The sequence below is a fragment of the Corythoichthys intestinalis genome, chromosome 4, assembly GCF_030265065.1.
Source record: "Corythoichthys intestinalis isolate RoL2023-P3 chromosome 4, ASM3026506v1, whole genome shotgun sequence".
In the NCBI taxonomy this organism is placed as follows: Eukaryota; Metazoa; Chordata; class Actinopteri; order Syngnathiformes; family Syngnathidae; genus Corythoichthys; species Corythoichthys intestinalis.
Window position 1 is genome coordinate 9,407,951 of NC_080398.1, and position 19,151 is coordinate 9,427,101.

General features: G+C 38.5%; 1 protein-coding gene across 2 annotated transcripts in view; it reads right to left on the reverse strand.

The window, feature by feature from the left end:
* The window catches only part of LOC130914519 (RNA-binding motif, single-stranded-interacting protein 3-like), a 227,298-nt gene that overhangs the window by 39,455 nt on the left and 168,692 nt on the right, over positions 1 to 19,151 (reverse strand). For both annotated transcript variants that reach the window (XM_057833781.1, XM_057833779.1), the window contains 2 exons: positions 15,457 to 15,563; positions 4,051 to 4,094 (listed from right to left, as the gene is read on the reverse strand). In XM_057833781.1, coding sequence (XP_057689764.1) covers positions 4,051 to 4,094; positions 15,457 to 15,563 — 151 coding nt within the window. The remainder of the gene's footprint in view (positions 1 to 4,050; positions 4,095 to 15,456; positions 15,564 to 19,151) is intronic.

A 19,151-nucleotide genomic window follows, 5' to 3' on the forward strand; every position in this document is an offset into this window, starting at 1 on the left:
CACAGCAAAATTTTTCTCTTTTCTGTTTGGTTGAGGTGACGGTCTTTTGCCGACAGCATTTCTGATAAATTGAGCCACATTTTTTCAATTATATCATTTTGTAATCAAGGTATTAAGAGATGGATTAGTTCTAACTGAAGGCCCATGTTCAAAATGCAAGGCCTGCCATGGCTTTTTTAATTTCTAAAGACAAAAGTTTTTGCTTAAAGTGCACACATTTCTTGTTGCAAAGCCGACATGTTTAAAGGGAAACGTTTTTTGCTTTACTCTAGTGGGCATGTTGAAAAGTTTGTTGTCACTGTTCTTGTCCAGTTGTTCTCTCATTAAAAAACAAAACAAACTGAACAAAAAGCAAGCTGGAGCAAACAGAGAAGCAGCATCATTAGTGTCCTCAAACACGAAAAGTCTGCAATAGCTGTCTTAGTCTGTTAACTTGTCATATATTCTTTGCGCAGGTAAAATTAGTACATGTATTAATAATATACTGATATATTATACTACACATTACATTGCATCATAGACTTCATAATATATTAACAGGACACGGGGCGCGGGGCCGATTTATAGGGGGCCTATCTTTGTCGAAGCTGACCGAGTAGAAACACAGACAAAGAGCTTTTTACATTGAAAATTCTTGTGAGATAAATGCTTAAATCCCTGAATTCCTTATAGATATAGATGTAAAACAGTCTCAATTCTTGGTTAAAAGCATTAAAAAAAAAAAAAAAAAAAAAAAAAGGGCAGTTAGCATTTATATAATGTAAATATGTCGAATCTTTAAGCCACTGTGGGGCCACCTTATCACCACAAAGAGCTTTTTACATTGAAAATTCTTGTGAATAAATGCTTAAATCCCTGAATTCTATATAGAAATGAATGTAAAATAGTCTCGATTCTTCGTTAAAAGCAAAAAAACGGGCAGTTAGCATTTATTTTACATAAATATTGCAAATTATGAGGCTAATGCCGTAGCGGTTTGTTAAACTTGTTTAAACTTTGATATGTCGGTGATGATGTGCGAGGTGGCCCCGCAGTCAACCATTAGGCCCCGCACGTCCACTCGCGCTTTATTATCCTGGAAAACAAAAAAGCAGCCTACTGTAGCACTATCCACGCGCGAGGCGGAGTATATTGCTCTTGCCGCAACTATTCAAGAGTGTTTATATCTTTCACAGTTTTTGAGTGGCATTGATGGACATGTATATGAACCTCCCATAGTGTATGAGGACAACCAGGGTACAATTGCTTTGTGTCAGAACCCAGTAAGTAGGCAGAGATGCAAACATGTTGATATTAAGTATCATTTTATCCGTTCAACTGTAAGTGGGGGGAAAAGTGTTATTAAAATATTGTCAAAATGAAAAGATGTTAGCAGATGTGATGACTAAACCTGCAACAAAAATTTAACTTGATGAAATTTGAAAAATGTATGTTTGGAGAATGACTGACTGATTGAAACAGGAGTAGTGCAATATGACAAAGACTTTGTGATCACGTATTGTACTGTAATGTAATATTGTAATTATGACTGATCTGTATTTTTTTCATTTTTGCTTATAAAGTGAGAACAAGTGGGGGTGTTAAACTATGCTCTCAATTATTTGTTAATTTACTTGATTGTGTGTACTTGTGTGGGCGTGGTAAATAAATACCCTCCTGCATGCAGTGAATGTGTGTGCAGCGAGTGACCAAGCAAGCAGCAGTCTCCTTGTCCTCCTTGAACAGTTTGTATCTACTTTTATATTCGGTGCTTCGCTAACTGAAAAGGTACACGACATCTACCGCTGTGAGGTTTAACTCTGCCAACACGGTTAATTTCTCCCATTGATTTTTTTCACAACTTTTCAAAATGCATGCATGGTATGAAAAATATAATAACTGCCTTGAATCCTTGAACAAATCACTCCTGAGACAATCCTTCCTGTTTGTATGTGGTACAGCTTTCGTACTTTTTCAACCTAAATCCGGCTTTGGATCGCTGCATGTGTTTGAGAATAACTGCGACTGACTTCGACCGAGTGAAGCGGAGTGTGGGACGGCCCCCTACTTCAAGGCGTGGAGCAGTGTCTGGGGAAAGTGTCTCTTCAATATCATTATGAAGTCTATGCATACATTCAATTTGTGATAGAGTACTATTTGCTAAAATAACCTTCCTAATTAGTTTTCAGTACAGTAAAGATGAACTGCCATTTAACAATTATGAACACTTCAAGAAAGCTGAAGAAATCTGCTCAGACAGCCAGAGTGTTATTGTAGGCATACCGATTTGGAGAGGACTTATACAATCTGTGTACTAGCAAAGATGTGAACACCACCAGTGTATAAATAAACCAAGCTGAATATGAAATTGCAAAGTGAGCATAAAAGAAAAAGCTCTTAAATACACATACTGAGAACCTAGTGTGAATTACATTCACTCGCTTACTGTATTATATCACTGATGAATATGAATGAGCCACTGCTGCCAAGTTTTTCATTGGTCTTGCGGCTGTGTTTATTGTATTTTTCATTAGAGTGGTATGTACGGAGAGGGAAAAATTGTAGATAGAGGACAGATCCAAGGTTATTGATGGAGGCTATTAGCCCACAGCAGCACTTTGTCAATAAGGACTCAGGTATGGTTGTTTAAATAACACACAGAACATTGTAATTGTAAATACAACATTGGTGCTGGATTTAATTTAAATCCCATTTATGAATCCCTGGTTTGACCTAGCTTCACTGTCAGGAGTACGCCCTGAAAAATTAGTGAATGATTTAGTGCTGACCTACGAGACACAGTGCAGCAGAAAAGTGTGGGTGAGTATGCTGGGATATGTTTGTGTGTGGGCAGGGGAAGATAGATGGCATGAGAGAAAAAGATGAAGCCGGGGAGAGACAAAAATGTAACCGAGGAAGGAGAAAAGTGCAGAAGCTGTCTAAGACTCGTAATTCCCATTACATTAGATTGGCATCAGACCTGAAAGTCTCACCATCCTCACAAAGACCTGCCATTGATTCCCGTCTTTCTCTCCTCCTTGGGCTGTCTTCATAGCTGCCATCACCCTCCTTCTGACCCTTTCCCTTTTTATTTAGATCCTCTTCTCTCTACTTTCAGACTCACTAATTAGCTGCATTAGCATTTACCAATCATGTGGCTCTGTGCCGGAAGGATCGCCGATGACCTCCGACAAGAGGTCAGAAAAGGTTTAGGCATGCACACGAACAAGGAATGAGAAGAGAACAGGAATTGCCAAGATGTATCATTGTAGAAGGACAAGAATCACAAAAGTCAAATGTAATAAAGGACATGGAATATATTTAGGATACGAAACTATGCAATCAATAGAAGTACAGTAAAACGAAAGTGCTGTGCTGTTGAAGAGACACTGCAGTTAAAAAGCCCACCAGGGTGACTGAATGAGAGCTGATGAAAGAGAACAACTGGCGACAAAGTGAAAGGCAGGCTGAGACAACAAGGAGGAGGAGAAGAGAATGGGAGCTGGAGGAAAGCGTCTCATGGGATCACATCACTTGCAGCATTCACACCAGACAGGTCCGAACTTCAATTTCCCCTTGAAGCAGGCCGTCTCTCATCTCTTTGGAAGCACTGCAATGGGTCAGGCTGATGAAAATCTTACAGTGGCACTGCAACAATGTTCACAGCTGCATGTTTGCATGTATGACATCCACGGTACAAATGAGATGCCCGCTAGCACGTCAAAATGTATTGCCCAGTGGCCCCAAGTAAATGTACCAAAAATCTACAGTCGACTGGAATCTATAGCAAGAGGCATAAGGCAGAATAAGGCAACAAAGCAATATAAGAAGAGAATAATAAACACAGGAGTTGGAAACACTAGTGATCGGAAAAGACAAAATTGGAGAGTTTTTATGATAATGTCTTTTAAGTTCATCCAAAGATGTTTTGAATGTATTCTTTGCTTATTTGTATGCATATGAGTTGCGAAATGTGTTTAACAGGCAAAGTGCGCTTTCTTAAACACAAAGTTGAACAATAACAGACAAATAAAGACACCTTTGGAAAAATAAAAAACTCTTTCACCTTACCCATTTTGTATTGTGGCTGGATCATATGTCAGCGCCATCCCATTCTATAGAAACAAAGGGGGGGACAGAGTCAGGGTTCATTCAGATAGCAAGGACAAAAAGGAGTCTTTAGAGAATTCAAACAAATTTCAAATGCATTTAAAACAGGTGCATGATAGGGCTGCTATCTGTACTGTCGCATAAAATAAAATATTTTTCAAAGGAGGAATGAACAGATTTGTTTTAGTTATCTCTACTTCATAGCCATTCAGGGTACATTATCATTATGCTATACAATGTAAAAGTCAGCCTGTTCTCATGTTAGAGCTAAGTTATTTGCTTTGCAGACATGTCTGTGGACTGAAAACTATTGGTAGGATGACTTGATATTATTATTTTTATATAATTTAATTTATGAGTAGTCATTATTTTTTCAAGTAATACAATTATAGATTAATAGAATGATACGTCAATATTTTATGTCAGCCAGAAAACATGGATATACAGAAAAGAAAGTAAGTATGTGAACACCCTGCTATTTTGCCAGTTCTCTTACTTAGAAATCATGGAGGGGTCTGAAATTTTCATTGTAGATGTACTAGTATGTTCACTGTGAGGAGATAATCTAAAAGAAAAATCCAGAAACCACAATGTCTGGTTTTTTTTTAACGATTTATTTGTGTGATACAGGTGCAAATAAGTATTTGAACACCTGAGAAAACAAATGTTAATACTTGGCACAGTACCCTTTGTTTACATTTACAGCGGTCAAACGTTTCCTGTAGTTTTTCACCAGGTTTGCACACACTGCAGGAGGGATCTTGGCCCACTGCTCCACACAGACCTTCTCTAGATCAGTCAGGTTTCTGGGCTGTTGCTGAGTTTGAGCTCCATCCAAAGGTTTTCTAGTGGGTTTAGATCTGGAGTCTGGCTAGGCCATGCTAGAACCTTGATATGCTTCTTACAGAGCCATTCCTTGGTTTCCCTAGCTGTGTGCTTTGGGTCAGTGTCATGTCGGAAGACCCAGCCACGACCAATCTTCAATGCGCTGACTGAGGGAAGGAGGTTGTTCCCCAAAATCTCACAATGCAGAGCCCCAGTCGTCCTCTCTTTAATACAGTGCACTCATCCTGGCCCATGCGCAGAAAAACACCCCTAAAGCGTGATGCTACCACACCCATGCTACACGGTAGGGATGGTGTTCTTGGGATAGTACTCATCATTCTTCTTCCTCCAAACACGGTTAGTGGAATTATGATCAAAAAGTTCTATTTTTCTCTCATCTGACCACAAAACTTGCTCCCATGACTCCTCTGCATCATCCAAATGGTCAAATGGCAAAATTGACGTGCTGGTTTAAGCAGGGGAACCGTCCGTGCCATGCATGATTTCAAACCATTACGTCTTAGTGCATTATCAGCAGTAACCTTGGTGGTGGTCCTAGCTCTTTTCAGGTCATTGACCAACTCCTACCGTGTGGTTCTGGGCTGATTCATCACCTTTCTTGGGATCATTCAGACCCCGCGAGGTAATACCTTACATGGAGCTCCACTCCGATTGAAATTGACCATCATGTTTAGCTTCTTCCATTTTCTAATGATTGCTTCAAAAATGGACCTTTTTTCACCAAGCTACTTGGCAATTGCTCCGTAGCCCTTTCCAGCCTTGTGGAGGTGTACAATTTTGTATCTGGTGTCTTTGGACAGCTCTTTGGTCTTGGCCATGTTACAGGTTTGAGTCTTACTGATTAATGGGGTGAACAGGTGTGTTTATGCAGCTATCGAGGATAATACATGGAGTGGAGGTGGACTTTTAATAGGCGGACTAACAGGTCTTTCAGGGTCAGACTTCTAGCTGATAGACAGGTGTTCAAATACTTATTTGCAGCCGTATCACTCAAATAAAGTGTTAACAATCATGCAATGTGATTTTTGGATTTTTCTTTTTAGATCATTTCTCTCACAGTGGACATGCACCTACAATGAACAGTTCAGACACCCCCATTATTTCTAAGTGGGAGAACTTAGAGAAATAGCAGGGTATACAAATACTCATTTTCTTCACTGTATTGAATGAAATCTACAGTATTCTTCCCCATGGGCACTACTATAAGTAAAGTGGAAATAATACATATGCTCACATCTGTGATTAATTGTACAGTGTCCTTAAAATCAACTTTGTATTTTTTATTTAAATACGATATGTTTTAAAAGCAGCAGAGTGTGGGAAAATACACTATATTTAAAAAATAAGGGGGTTATAAAGATGTTCCAACTTTCAAATTAGTTTTGCAGATTTGTTCTTTACTGAGACAAATGACCATGGATGAAGATGAAAACACCACTTCTCTGGAAGAGTTCAGAAGCACAAACGGATTAAAATGCCTCTCCGAAACCACTGTTGAGTATTATTGTTTATTGCCTTGCCCAACAAACTCAGATAGCAAGGACAAAAAGGAGTCTTTAGAGAATTCAAACAAATTTCAAATGCATTTAAAACAGGTGCATGATAGGGCTGCTATCTGTACTGTCGCGTAAAATAAAATATTTTTCAAAGGAAGAATGAACAGATTTGTTTTCAGTGAATTTTTTTTAGTTATCTCTACTTCATAGCCATTATACTGTGGAATACCATGGATGTGAAGCCTAACCCTGCTAATTCATGATCAAAGGCAAAGTGTCTCTGGACAGATCACAGTCCTATCATGGGGCTGAAATCCTAATCCTAAATATGGTTTGTCATACAAATCTTTGGTATTTTAAAGTTTCATAAGTTTGATTACAAGTAATGAACTCCAAAACAACTTATCTAACACATTTTAACACTAATCTCTTGCAGGAGGTAGCATTAGCAGTATTATAGAAACAAAATGAAAGAAGTCTCCATTGATTGCTGAATAGAAGCAGTATTATAGAAACAAAATGTAAGAAGTCTCCATTGATTGCTGAATAGAAAACAGAAACTTTAAAGAGGCAGAATTTATGACTGCCTTTTCTCAAACAGTACTTTTGTTCTTGCAATAATCAACCATAGTATGCCAAGAAAAAAGTGCACACAATGCTGGATGTCCTCCATGTAGCCTCCAAGTCTTTTGATTAAACTGTTATCACAACTTGCTTATACACCCCGGGGTAGAAATCCAAGCTAGATCTGGAATAACCATTAAAAATGGAATCAAGGAGAATTAGGATGTATCGCTTGTTTGAAATGGGACTACAGAGACCTATCACATGCACATTGCACACTAACGGGTAATTCAGTCTTCAATTAACATAAATGGCTTGTTTTAAGACTGTAGGGGTGAGCTGGCGACAACCCATGAAAGACATGTTCCTCCTCCTCACTTGAAGTATATAACACTAGATATTGTGTTTATTGAGTAATTAATAGGTGTCTTTTTGTCAAAATATTAATTTCTCTCAGTGCTGTACTACAAAAACACACCTCCATAAAATTAGTAAAATTCAATTTTGTTCAGGGTAAATCGACTACAAATAAGTGCCAGGTCTTCAAGTAAATTTTTCCCAGCTTTTTTGAGATAAGAAAAATAGCAAGCTGAAAATAAGTTAAACAGACTTATTTTAAGCAATAAACTATTATATTTTTAAAAAGCTCGATGTCAGAAAAATTCTTAATTCAACAATATTGTTCAAAACATTATTCGAAAGCAATTTTTTTCTTGGTATAGGTGAAAAACTTTAGGATGTAGGGGCTTATTAAGAACAAGTAAAACAAACAAACTTTAACACTCAAAACAAAATGGAGAAAATTATTTGACTAAGAAAAATAATCTGATTTAAGGGGAGATTTAGAATTTTTGACATTAGGCTTAATCTTTGAGTTAGTGGGGGTTTAATTAGTTGGTGGAGTTGATTTCCACAAATTCTGTGCAGTTAGTTATTTATTTATTAGTTTAAGTCAGTGCTTCTCAATTATTTTCTGTTACGCCCCCCCAAGGAAGACGTAAATGTTTCGCGCCCCCCCCAACTCTCTGCCGCCACTGTAAATAGTATCATTCGTCTATATTACTATTATAAGTACGCCTCAGCCTAACATTGTGTCCTTTTTTCTATTAAAGAAAAAAAGTAACATAGATCAACTTATAATAAAGAATAACTTTTTTAACATTGTGTTGCTTGTAACAGAAAAGACTTAATGCGCATCAATTTGCCTGAAGTTAAAAAAAAAAAAAAAAAAAGTCACATCCAAACTGTAAAAATACACTCAAGGTACATTTTTGACCATTTGATACTGAAAAATAAAATGTAATAAAATCAGTAAATAATAACAAATTCAAATTGATTAGAAACATTTACTCTTCAGGACAACATGCCAAAAAATTTGACCGAAAAAACAACAAAACTGAATAGAAGGGGGGAAAAAGGTCTCTGGACAGAAGGAAAGTTTTTATTTTCGCTGATTCACCACAGTGCTCACTGGTTTACTGATATAACACTGACAAAGCGGGACGATTGTGACAATTGGCAATATTCGGCACATTTTCGCTGGAAAACAATCAAGCGACTTATCAATGAGATTGAGGTCTAATGTCTTTAAGTGGCGTCTTAACTGATTTGGCTTCTCCGCTATAATCATTTTTAGACTCAGTAAACAGTGGTCTTTCCTCATTTCCCACTATATTAAAAGTCAAAGGCAAACGGCCCGAAAAAAACGCATTCTCGGCGGCCGAGGGAGAACCGTAGGTGAGGGCGGTGGTTGTGACGATCCCAAGCCGAAAACGGCACTTCTCGGCCGGACACGTGAGAAAGACAGTGGGTCGCTGCGTGAGTCCAGCTCTGCATGAGTCTCTTCCGTGTGCTCTTGCTTACTTCAAAAATACTGCACGCACTTTGAAAATGAGAGCGCCACTGCCACCCACGGAGTGGATGTGCAAGTACACTTTATTCTAGTACGGCAAAAAAAAAAAAAAAAAAAAAAAAAAAAAGCATGTTCCCCGAGGTCACTCGCGCCCCCCCTGGCATCGCTCTGCGCCCCCCTGGGGGGGCGCGCCCCACCATTTGAGAAGTACTGGTTTAAGTGCTCCGGAGTGGCTAAGCTAGCGCAAGTCAATGAGCCCGTCCTAGCATGCCAATAAAAAACAACATATGCACGCATGAAAATCACTGATGACCCATCTAATCCATAGTTTTAGCTATGTTTTCAGAATGAAGTTATTAAAACTCACCATTGCATGTCAGTCACTGTAGTATGAACAACAACATTTGTAATCCAGTAGCTCTGTAGGTAACAGGCTGCAGAACGGAGTGATATTTTTTCCACCGGTGTGTTTATGTCTTACCCAGCAGCAGGTATCCAGTTTGTATAGTCCTCGTTCGTCATAGGGAATTTGTGGAATTTGTCTCATTTGCCCATTTCTTCTGTCTGTTTTCACAGCCTCTAAATGCATGTTTAACTATGTTGCCGTTCTTCAGTTAAGACTCCAGACTGATGCTGCATTCAAGGAAGGTGGGAAGTCAGAGATTTCCAACCTCCGACCAGGAAAAATATCATTGGAACACCACTCAAACTGGGTCGGAAAGTCAGAAAAAAAAGCACCCCGACTTCACGAGTTGCTTCAGTCAGACGCCACTCAACAAAATGTGCTGCCCATCGAAAAGCAGACTTTCAATTGTTAAACTAAAGAAGGCAGTTTACAGTGTGGTCTATTTACCTTAGCAGTCATTTTTCCTCCACTATTTGATCGCATATGAGAAGGCAGATTTGCCGGAGGTCAACATGTCTTTTAATGGCCAAAATAAAAAATGCTTGGAACGCTTTGAGGTCGCAACTGGTACCATCCGAGTGGGAAAATTCCGACTTCCCAACTTCCTCGAATGCAGCATGAGCATGGGTGGCCGAAGCACTCCTCTCTATTGTGTTCGCCAAATAAATCTAAAAAAAAAATAAAAAATAGTCCCGCAGAAATAAATGAATTACGGCAGTTTGGTGTGACATTGTTGTGGCCCCATGGGTATTTTGAACAACGATCTGCATTTTGAATTTATTAGACTATGTTAGATCTGTTAATATAATTTTTATTGGCATGCTCATGCTAGCTTAGCCACTCAGGAGCCCTGAAATTATTAAATACAGTAGGGCAAATAAGTATTTGGTCAACCACTAATTGTGCAAGTTCTCCCACTTGAAAATATTAGAGAGGCCTGTAATTGTCAACATGGGTAAACCTCAACCATGAGAGACAGAATGCGGAAAAAAAAACAGAAACTCAAATTGTTTGATTTTTAAAGCATTTATTTGCACATCATGGTGGAAAATAAGTATTTGGTCAATGTCAAAAGTTCATCTCAATACTTTGTTATGTGGCTACCCTTTGTTGGCAATAACGGAGGCCAAACGTTTTCTGTAACTCTTCACAAGCTTTTCACACACTGTTGCTGGTATTTTGGCCCATTCCTCCATGCAGATCTCCTCTAGAGCAGTGATGTTTTGGGGCTGTTCTTGGGCAACACGGACTTTCAACTCCCTCCACAGATTTTCTATCAGGTTGAGATCTGGAGACTGGCTAGGTCACTCCTGGACCTTGAAATGCTTCTTACGAAGCCACTCCTTTGTTGCCCTGGCTGTGTGTTTGGGATCATTGTCATGCTGAAAGACCCAGCCACGTATCATCTTCAATGCCCTTGCTGATGGGAGGAGATTTTCACTCAAAATCTCTCGATACATGGCCCAATTCATTCTTTCCTTTACACAGATCAGTCATCCTGGTCCCTTTGCAGAAAAACAGCCCCAAAGCATGATGTTTCCACCCCCATGCTTCATAGTGGGTTATCCGGATGCAATTCAGTATTCTTTCTCCTCCAAACACGAGAACCTGTGTTTCTACCAAAAAGTTATATTTTGGTTTCATCTGACCGTAACACATTCTCCCAGTCAATTCAATACAATTCAATTTTATTTGTATAGCCCTCAATCACAACAGATGTCTCAAAGGGCTTTACAGAGGCAATATGATGCACAATTAGAAATGAAGCAACAAAGATGAATAGATACAGTTCAAGTCCTGTGTATCCCATATCCTTAAGACCCTCCATGCCGGCAAGGAAAAACTCCAAAAACTCCAGAGTCAATTGGGAGAAAAATGAGAAACCTCGGGGAGTACCACAGTCAGGAGAGATCCACTCCCAGGACGGATAGACAGGAACCCTAGAACTGCTAATGGGAATTCTTCTGTCCTCTTCTGGATCATCCAAATGCTCTCTAGCAAACAGCAGACGGGCCTGGACATGTACTTTATTCAGCAGGGGGACACGTCTGGCAGTGCAGGATTTGAGTCCCTGGCGGCGCATTGTGTTACTGCTAGTAGCCTTTGTTACTGTGTTCCCAGCTCTCTGTAGGTCATTCACTAGGTCCCCCCGTGTGGTTCTGGGATTTGTGCTCACTGTTCTTGTTATCATTTTGATGCCACAGGGTGAGATCTTGCATGGAGCTCCAGATCGAGTGAGATTATCAGTGGTCTTGTATGTCTTTTCTAATAATTTTCTAATAATTGCTCCCACAGTTGATTTCTTTACACCAAGCGTTTTACCTATTGCAGAGTTAAAACAGGTGCCATTAATGCAGGTAACGATTGGAGCCTCGTTAGACCTCATTAGACCTCGTTAGTAGAATTTAGACCTCTCTGACAGCCAGAAATCTTGCTTGTTTGTAGGTGACCAAATACTTATTTTCCACTTTAATTTGGAAATAAATTCTTTAAAAATCAAACAATGTGATTTTCTGTTTTTTTCCCCACATTCTGTCTCTCATGGTTGAGGTTTACCCATGTTGACAATTACAGGCCTCTCAAATCTTTTCAAGTAGGAGAACTTGCACCATTGGTGGTTGACTAAATACTTATTTGCCCCACTGTAACTAGCAAACTGCACGGAATTTGTTGAAATCAACTCCACCGACTAATTAAACCCCCGCTAACTCAAAGATTAAGCCAAAAATTCTGAACTTCCGCTTTAAGAAGTTATAGATTTGCAGTGTGCTTGAGCCTGGTCATTACTTTCTTTTACTCTAACATAGTCAAAGTCACAGGCCATTCCCTCTCTCGACCACTCTCTCTCTACCTTTATTTGTTGTGATAAAGCCTCTCAGAAATGTGTATGAACCATGCAGCATGTTGTAAAAAAATATGTTCTGCAAGAATACGTTTTTGGGTTGTCTCATGGTGTACCTACAAATAAACACGAAAAAAGTAGTCTTGAATTTCATCTGTAAGATAAGCTTGTTTTTGGGTGCCAAATATATTATGCCAGTTTGCTCTCCCACAGGTATTATACGTGCACTCCCAAGCTATTATGAAGAATACAGTTTTAGCCCATAATCATGTGCTTACCGGTGATCACATTCTGCTGATAAGTAGATACACACACATATGTTGATTCATCACACAACGTCTCAGTACTTTTCCACCAAGCTACAGTACTTTGATTGCAAATGTGTGTTCAAAACAAAGATATCTTGCCTGCTCAGGAAATTCAATCAGGAAGTGTGACTGTTCAATCACTGACTAGAATACTGCCACGTTGGGCAACAGTGTTGTAACTGTATTCTGCCCATCAACAAGCCCTCAATAAAAGTTAGCAGCGCGGTAGAGTTCAGAGAGAGACTCTAATGAGACATTGGTCGCGGAACATGTCTCCTGGCTCTCCCAACCTGCAGGTTGAAAAACGTCAACTCTCTGACTCTGTCTCACCGTGCCCTGCCTTTTGTCAGCTTGCCTTGGGTAAATAACTAAGTTAAAGAACGAGTTTTAGACCCAACACATCCTACAGTATACATGGCATATTGCTTCAAGACTCTTTATTCTGAGTGGGTAGTCACATTAGTCACTTCCATTTGTTCTGTTAATTGAGGCTTTGGTTTCAACATTACATGTTCTACCATGTGCAACAATGCCTCAATCTGCTGCATTCAAGGGAAATATTGCAGATGTCACTTCATTCATAGATGTCAGTGTGACAATGGGAACAGAGCAAAAATGGTAATCAGTTGTTTCACAAATCATAAACTGTATTATTGGTTTAATTTTAATACCTTTATAAATGACAGCTTTCATATTGTCTGCAGTATCTCCAAATCATCCTCAAACGTCTTATTGAAAAGAAAGCCAAAAATGGTGCAATAAAGGGCCTGACAAGCTCAGTTTTAAACTGCAATAAAATACAATAAATTGTGATTTGAAAAAGGCCTGTAGAGTTAACAGTTTTCAAGCAGATTGTTCTGAACTTTGACTCTTTAACTAGAGTATTTATTTTATACTACAATCACTTTGACCTAGCACACTAGATTGATTGTTCCATATATCCACGATGGATATATTCCACAATCAATTTGGAAAAGATCTGAGTTTCATGTGAGAAACCTTCAAAATACATATGGCTGCTTATGGCTCTTCTCGTCACAGTCGCAAAAACATCGTTTCGGGTCAAAAAAAGCTTTTAGTGACATTTTTTGCTCCCTTTTTAATGAGGAAATTAAGTGTATTTCCGTCAAAACTTAGGAAACTGATCCATCTACAAAAAACACTCTGTATTCCGGCAGATAGCGCTTCCAATTCAAGGCTGCAGCTCCCGCCTCTCTCCTCTGATTGGCTTGCCACCAGAAGGTGAACAATCCACATTAAGCCACAGTATGACGTATTGGTTCGCAGAACAGCAAAAACATCATTCCACGTCAAGAAAAGCTTTTCGTGACATTCTTTCCTTTTCTTTTAATGAGAAAATTGAGTGTATTTCCAACAAAACTTCAGAAATTGAACTACAGAACCGATTTGCACTCCGACATTGTATTCAACGATAATTGCTTCCTGGTCACGTCTGCACCTCCCGCCTCTTTTTCCTGTTTGGCTCGAACATCAGATGACCGGGAAAGTGGTTGGACAGTTGAGGTTTGCTAGACGGTACCGCATAATCACTCTATATTGCCTAACAACTGCTTCAGTTGCAATATTGTCACTATATTATAGTTACTGCATTTCAAGTGCCTTTACACTGTTGGACAACTCTCTGCAAGACTTGTAATACTTTCATTGTTCAATACCTTTGCACTATCTGTACTTTCATGATGCGTTCACATGTACCATAATTTTCGGACTATAAGCCGCTACTTTTTTCCTTCATTTTGAATCCTGCAGCTTTTAGTCCAGTGCGGCTTATTTGTTGATTTATTTGGGATAATAGGTAACACTTTATTTGACAGCGGCGTCATAAGATTGTCATAAGACCGTCATAATAATAACATGACACTATCATGGGCATTACCGAATGCTTATGACAGATGTCATTAAGTGTCATCCAACAAATAATGTCACTAACTCCATTTATGTCCGGCTCGGATCTTTTACATCCCTTCAAAAGTGAAATAATTTGCCGGATAACACTAAATCTGTTACAAGCATTCATTAATGCTCAAAACACACAGCGTCATGTCATAATTATGATTGTCTAATGACAGTCTTATGGTGCCACTGTCAAATAAAGTGTTACAAATACCAAAAAAGTAATTAATGAAACATCTGGAACAGTATCTGAATAAATAATTAGCATAGAACATGAATTTTGAATGTTATTTACACCTGTAGTGCTGCAATGCATGCTATGGGGCATGTTGGACAATAACAGGTTTGAGGGCAGGTAGCAGCTAATGTTGACTGTCTCACCCAAGGGAGCAGTGAAGGCCAAATGAAGCTTCTTGAAGCAATGGTGGTTCATTTGGTCTCATTACAGTCGTTTGCTGCCACTGTCAAATAAAGTGTTACCAGTTAATATCTTTTGGTGTAAATATCCCATAATACACTGAGGACAGCTGCGGATTATAGTCCAGTACGACTTATCTAAGAACAAATTCCGTTTTCCTGTCAAATTTGGTCTGTGGCGACTTATAGTCAGGTGCGCCTTTTGTCAGAAAATTATGGTACTTTTGTTATAGTGGCTTGTTTATTATAACACAAAAGTGGCTCTAAAGACTGGTAACTAGCAGAACTCATAAACTTCATAAACTGAGTGCATGACCTTGCCCTTAAAATTTGGGGTAATGCCAGTGTATTTCCCACAGGGGATAAATGTCCCCTGCTTTGAAGACAATTTGCTGTGGATGTCCTGGGAGCAATTGGGGCATTTTTTAGTTTTGCTTCCGACTTGCAGAATGTTTAAAGACTGTCAAAACAAAGGTAAGGGGCCACCATATTCGAGGAAAACGATTAAAACAATTAAGTGTTTTCCTCGAATATGGTGGTTTGAAGGTCAAGCCATAAATTGGCAACGTGGGAGATTAAAAAAAGAGGCAAAAGAAGTGTTTGTAAATGACAAACTGTTCATTTATGAATGAGCATACAATTCCTCTTCCTGTCATAAAATGTATATGCCAGAGCTCAGACGGAACGCTAATCTGTGTAAAAGAAATAGTGAGAAGCCTCACCTCTCCTTCTCGCATCCATGGTCGTCCGTTCTGTGAATATTTGACCTGAGTCTGCCTCTTCTTTTGGCCTCCGTCAGCAAACTTGCAAAGCAACGGCTCCGCGGGGGCTATCATTTGGAAGTAAATACGGAGAGAAAGATAGATACACAATGACACACACAAGGAGACAAATCCTATTAAAAGCAGGAATAATGAAAACTGAACTATTTGAGTGCTACTGTATATGTGTCACAGCAATAATTTCTTGTGTAACAACCAAAAGGCCTTTCCTGTTATATCAACATAAAAGAAATAAAATTAAAAAAAAAAACAATTCTATCCATATATATGAGAGGTGAGCTTGTGCAAAAGCAGCCCTGACATTGAAAAAAAGCCACAGGCTAATCACCAAAGCATAGCAAATTTAACACAAACTTAGAATGTGAACTAGCATGCTTTACGCTAAATAACTCTAACTTGACCCTGGGTGAAAGGCTGCCATTGTGCATTGCTCAAGATGCTCCAATTTAGGCGAGCTAAGAGAGAAGAAAGCTTTGATAATAAATAGAATTGGCCAAGTGTGACCTTCTGTACAAAAGATCATACACTTAATCTTAACGTAGACAGCTTGTATGGGGGCACAATTATAGGAAAGTAAAATCCCATTTTCTTTTTAAATTTCTACAGTACGTTAAACCAGAAAGTGGGACGACACACTAGGTAAAATCTTTGCAGGACAGTTAAATGAACCACCCGGCCACCCAGAAGAGATGATGATGCAGGGTTCTCAACTCTCACGGTTTTAGTGTGTCTCTCACCCATTTCAGGACATTCTCCCACCCTATGAAACACTTGTCATTTCTAACATCTAAAATGATATAACTCAATCATTTTCATAATATAAAACTAAAATTGTCATAAGAAACATTACATTTACATTTGCGTGCAACCGTCATAGCCTCCCAATGGTAAGTAATCTTGCATTGAGGCCAAGGGCGTAGGTTTGGTCTGAACATTGGTATGGACGATATAAAAGCATAACCTTCATGTATACTTTTTGCTGGGCATTAATAACACCAAACAGATTGGGTGAAAAGGTCAGGAGGTCAAGGCTACATTTCGCACAAATACTGTATGAACATAATTAATGGATAGGATAAATGATCAATCCAAAATAAATCAGTATTTACTTATACTAACTGTTATGTGTATTGGCTCAGGTGATACACCGGTCGAGTCAAACCTTTGTTTTCAAAAACTTCTAAAGAAACATTTTTGAAAACTTCCAGAATAAAGGTCTGGAATTTATTAGCAAATTTAAATTGCAGTATTTGAACACAGCCTAAATTATATTAACATACACAATAAATACAAACTTGTTAATAATCTTGTACCTATCCAGATATGCAAAAAAATAAACATTTGTCTTAAGACCACTCAACATTGTCCGTCTAAATAAATAAACGTAATGAAAAAACAGGTCAGGGAATAACAAAAATAAAATTAAAATGGAGCCTTCCTTCAGGTAATACACTACTGCTTTGTCCACAAGCACAGCCCCCCAATAAATATGAAAATCAGGGACAGTAGAAAACATACAAGAGGACAATTCTCTCTAAGCAGCTTCCTACTCGAGTTTTACAGGTTAGCAAATTTACACAGTTTAATCAGAGGTGGGTAGAACAGCCAAAAATTTTACTCAAGTAAGAGTAGCGTTGCGTCAAAATAGTATTACTCAAGTAAGAGTAAAAGTAGTCACCCAAAAATGTTCTTAGGTACAAGTAAAAAAGTATTCAATGAAAAGAATACTCAAGTAATGAGTAACATTTTGAGTAACAGCTTATTTTTGCATGTTTTTTTTTTTTTTAAACAATGGTATTTTTTTTCTCTCAGCAAAAACTTATCCGTGTGAAATGTTGTTATAATGATGCTGTGCAATAATCCATTACATAACCACATTAAATCAAAGGGGAAAAAATCATTAGAGAGGAAAAAAAAAAAAACTGTAATGAAGCATTATTTGTCCAAAGAGCGTGAGTGCCCTGCCCTCTAGTGGAGAAAATTGTTCCTAGTTTGAATAGTGATGATTACGTATAGTTCCTTCATAGTTACTATTATGAAATTAAAAGGATCATATCTCTGGTTTTCCGTGGTCAATCGGTGCAAAATAAAAACTGGGAGAGAGATTTAAATCTGTGCTTTCAATTCATGTTCAGGAGAGCGCTCTATGTCAAGTACTTCATTTGTTACGGTGCTTTAAAGACGCGTGATTGAACAGGCTCGTGTGATCATAGAACGGCAAGCTTGCGTCTGATTGGTATAATGGAGTCATGTGATTATTGTTGCGACATCTCATTGGTGAAATTTGTAGCGCTACTCTTGGCAATAGCACTGCTAGCAAAAAAAAATAAATAATAATAATTAATTAATCTAATATTTAGAATAAAGAGGAAAAATGTAACTACTCTTAGTAGCCGAAAGTAGCGGAGTATAAGTAGCGTTTTTTTTCTTAACAGATCTACTCAAGTAAAAGTAGAATGTATGGCTCAGTAAAACTACTCTTAGAAGTAAATGTAATGGAGTACATGTAACGCGTTACTACCAACCGCTGAGTTTAATGCTCTGCTAACTCTGATGGAGGATGGACTTTCAGTAGCAAAATTTGTGGCGTGTTCCCCACCTCCACAACATTGACGTCTTTTTACATTATTGATAGTTGCTTCTACTGCTTGCCGGGGAAAAAAAAAAAAAAACTCCTCTTCGAAGGGGGCAGAGGAGGCAGTATGCTATTGACATGTTGTACAGTATATTTGTTGGGGCTGCGATTGTGTGTGTGCGTGTGTGTGTGGGGGGGTCTTCGGCCAGTCAAACGTGTGTTTGAGCGAGAAAAAAAATGCACTGGCACTTTCAGCAAGTAAAAAAGGGTCAATCTGAACATAATGAAAATAATTCAATTAATAATGCTTGGCGCAATTCTAGCCTTACAACATATGGACAATCTAAATTACCTATATATATACTGCAACTGAAGTCATTATAAAATGCAAATAAGGTAGCTTAAAGGTTGGTGGGGACAATCTGAGCATCCTGAAAAGTTGCTAGTGTTGTGTCCCTACTGTCCCTATGCAAAACTATGCCTTTGATTGAGGCACTTTTCCGGTGGGCTCTATTGTAGCTTTTATTGGTGCGTGATTTTCTTTCCTAAAATGCTCCTAACTTGCTGAATTCTTGACAGATTCACAAACAGCTTGTTTTATAACAAACCGCATTAACGTGGCTATGATTCTATCTGGATTTTGAGTAAGGTTATATCATATTTAATTTTTAGTGAAATTACTGCATTCTGACATTCATGGTAAACCAAGACATTTGAAAATCAAATGAAATTTGAGCAATCTATAGCTATTTCAAAGTACACACTACTTTGACTGTAATGTTTTGTTTATCGAATGGCCCCGACATGAATTGGCTTGCAAGTGATGAAGACTATTCCACATCGGATAGCTGCGGTCGCAAGCCACTCAATGAATAAGTGCTCTGCACGGCTCATTTACACGCTGTTGAAATTAAAGTTGAAAGTATATTGATGACCCGCTAATATTCTTTGACATATTGGTAGTTGACTTGGCCTATGTCAACTTACTGTCGCCAGTCTGAGTAGCTACACACTATTAGGTAATTGCTGACCACATTTTTTCAGATGAGTTTATGCAAAC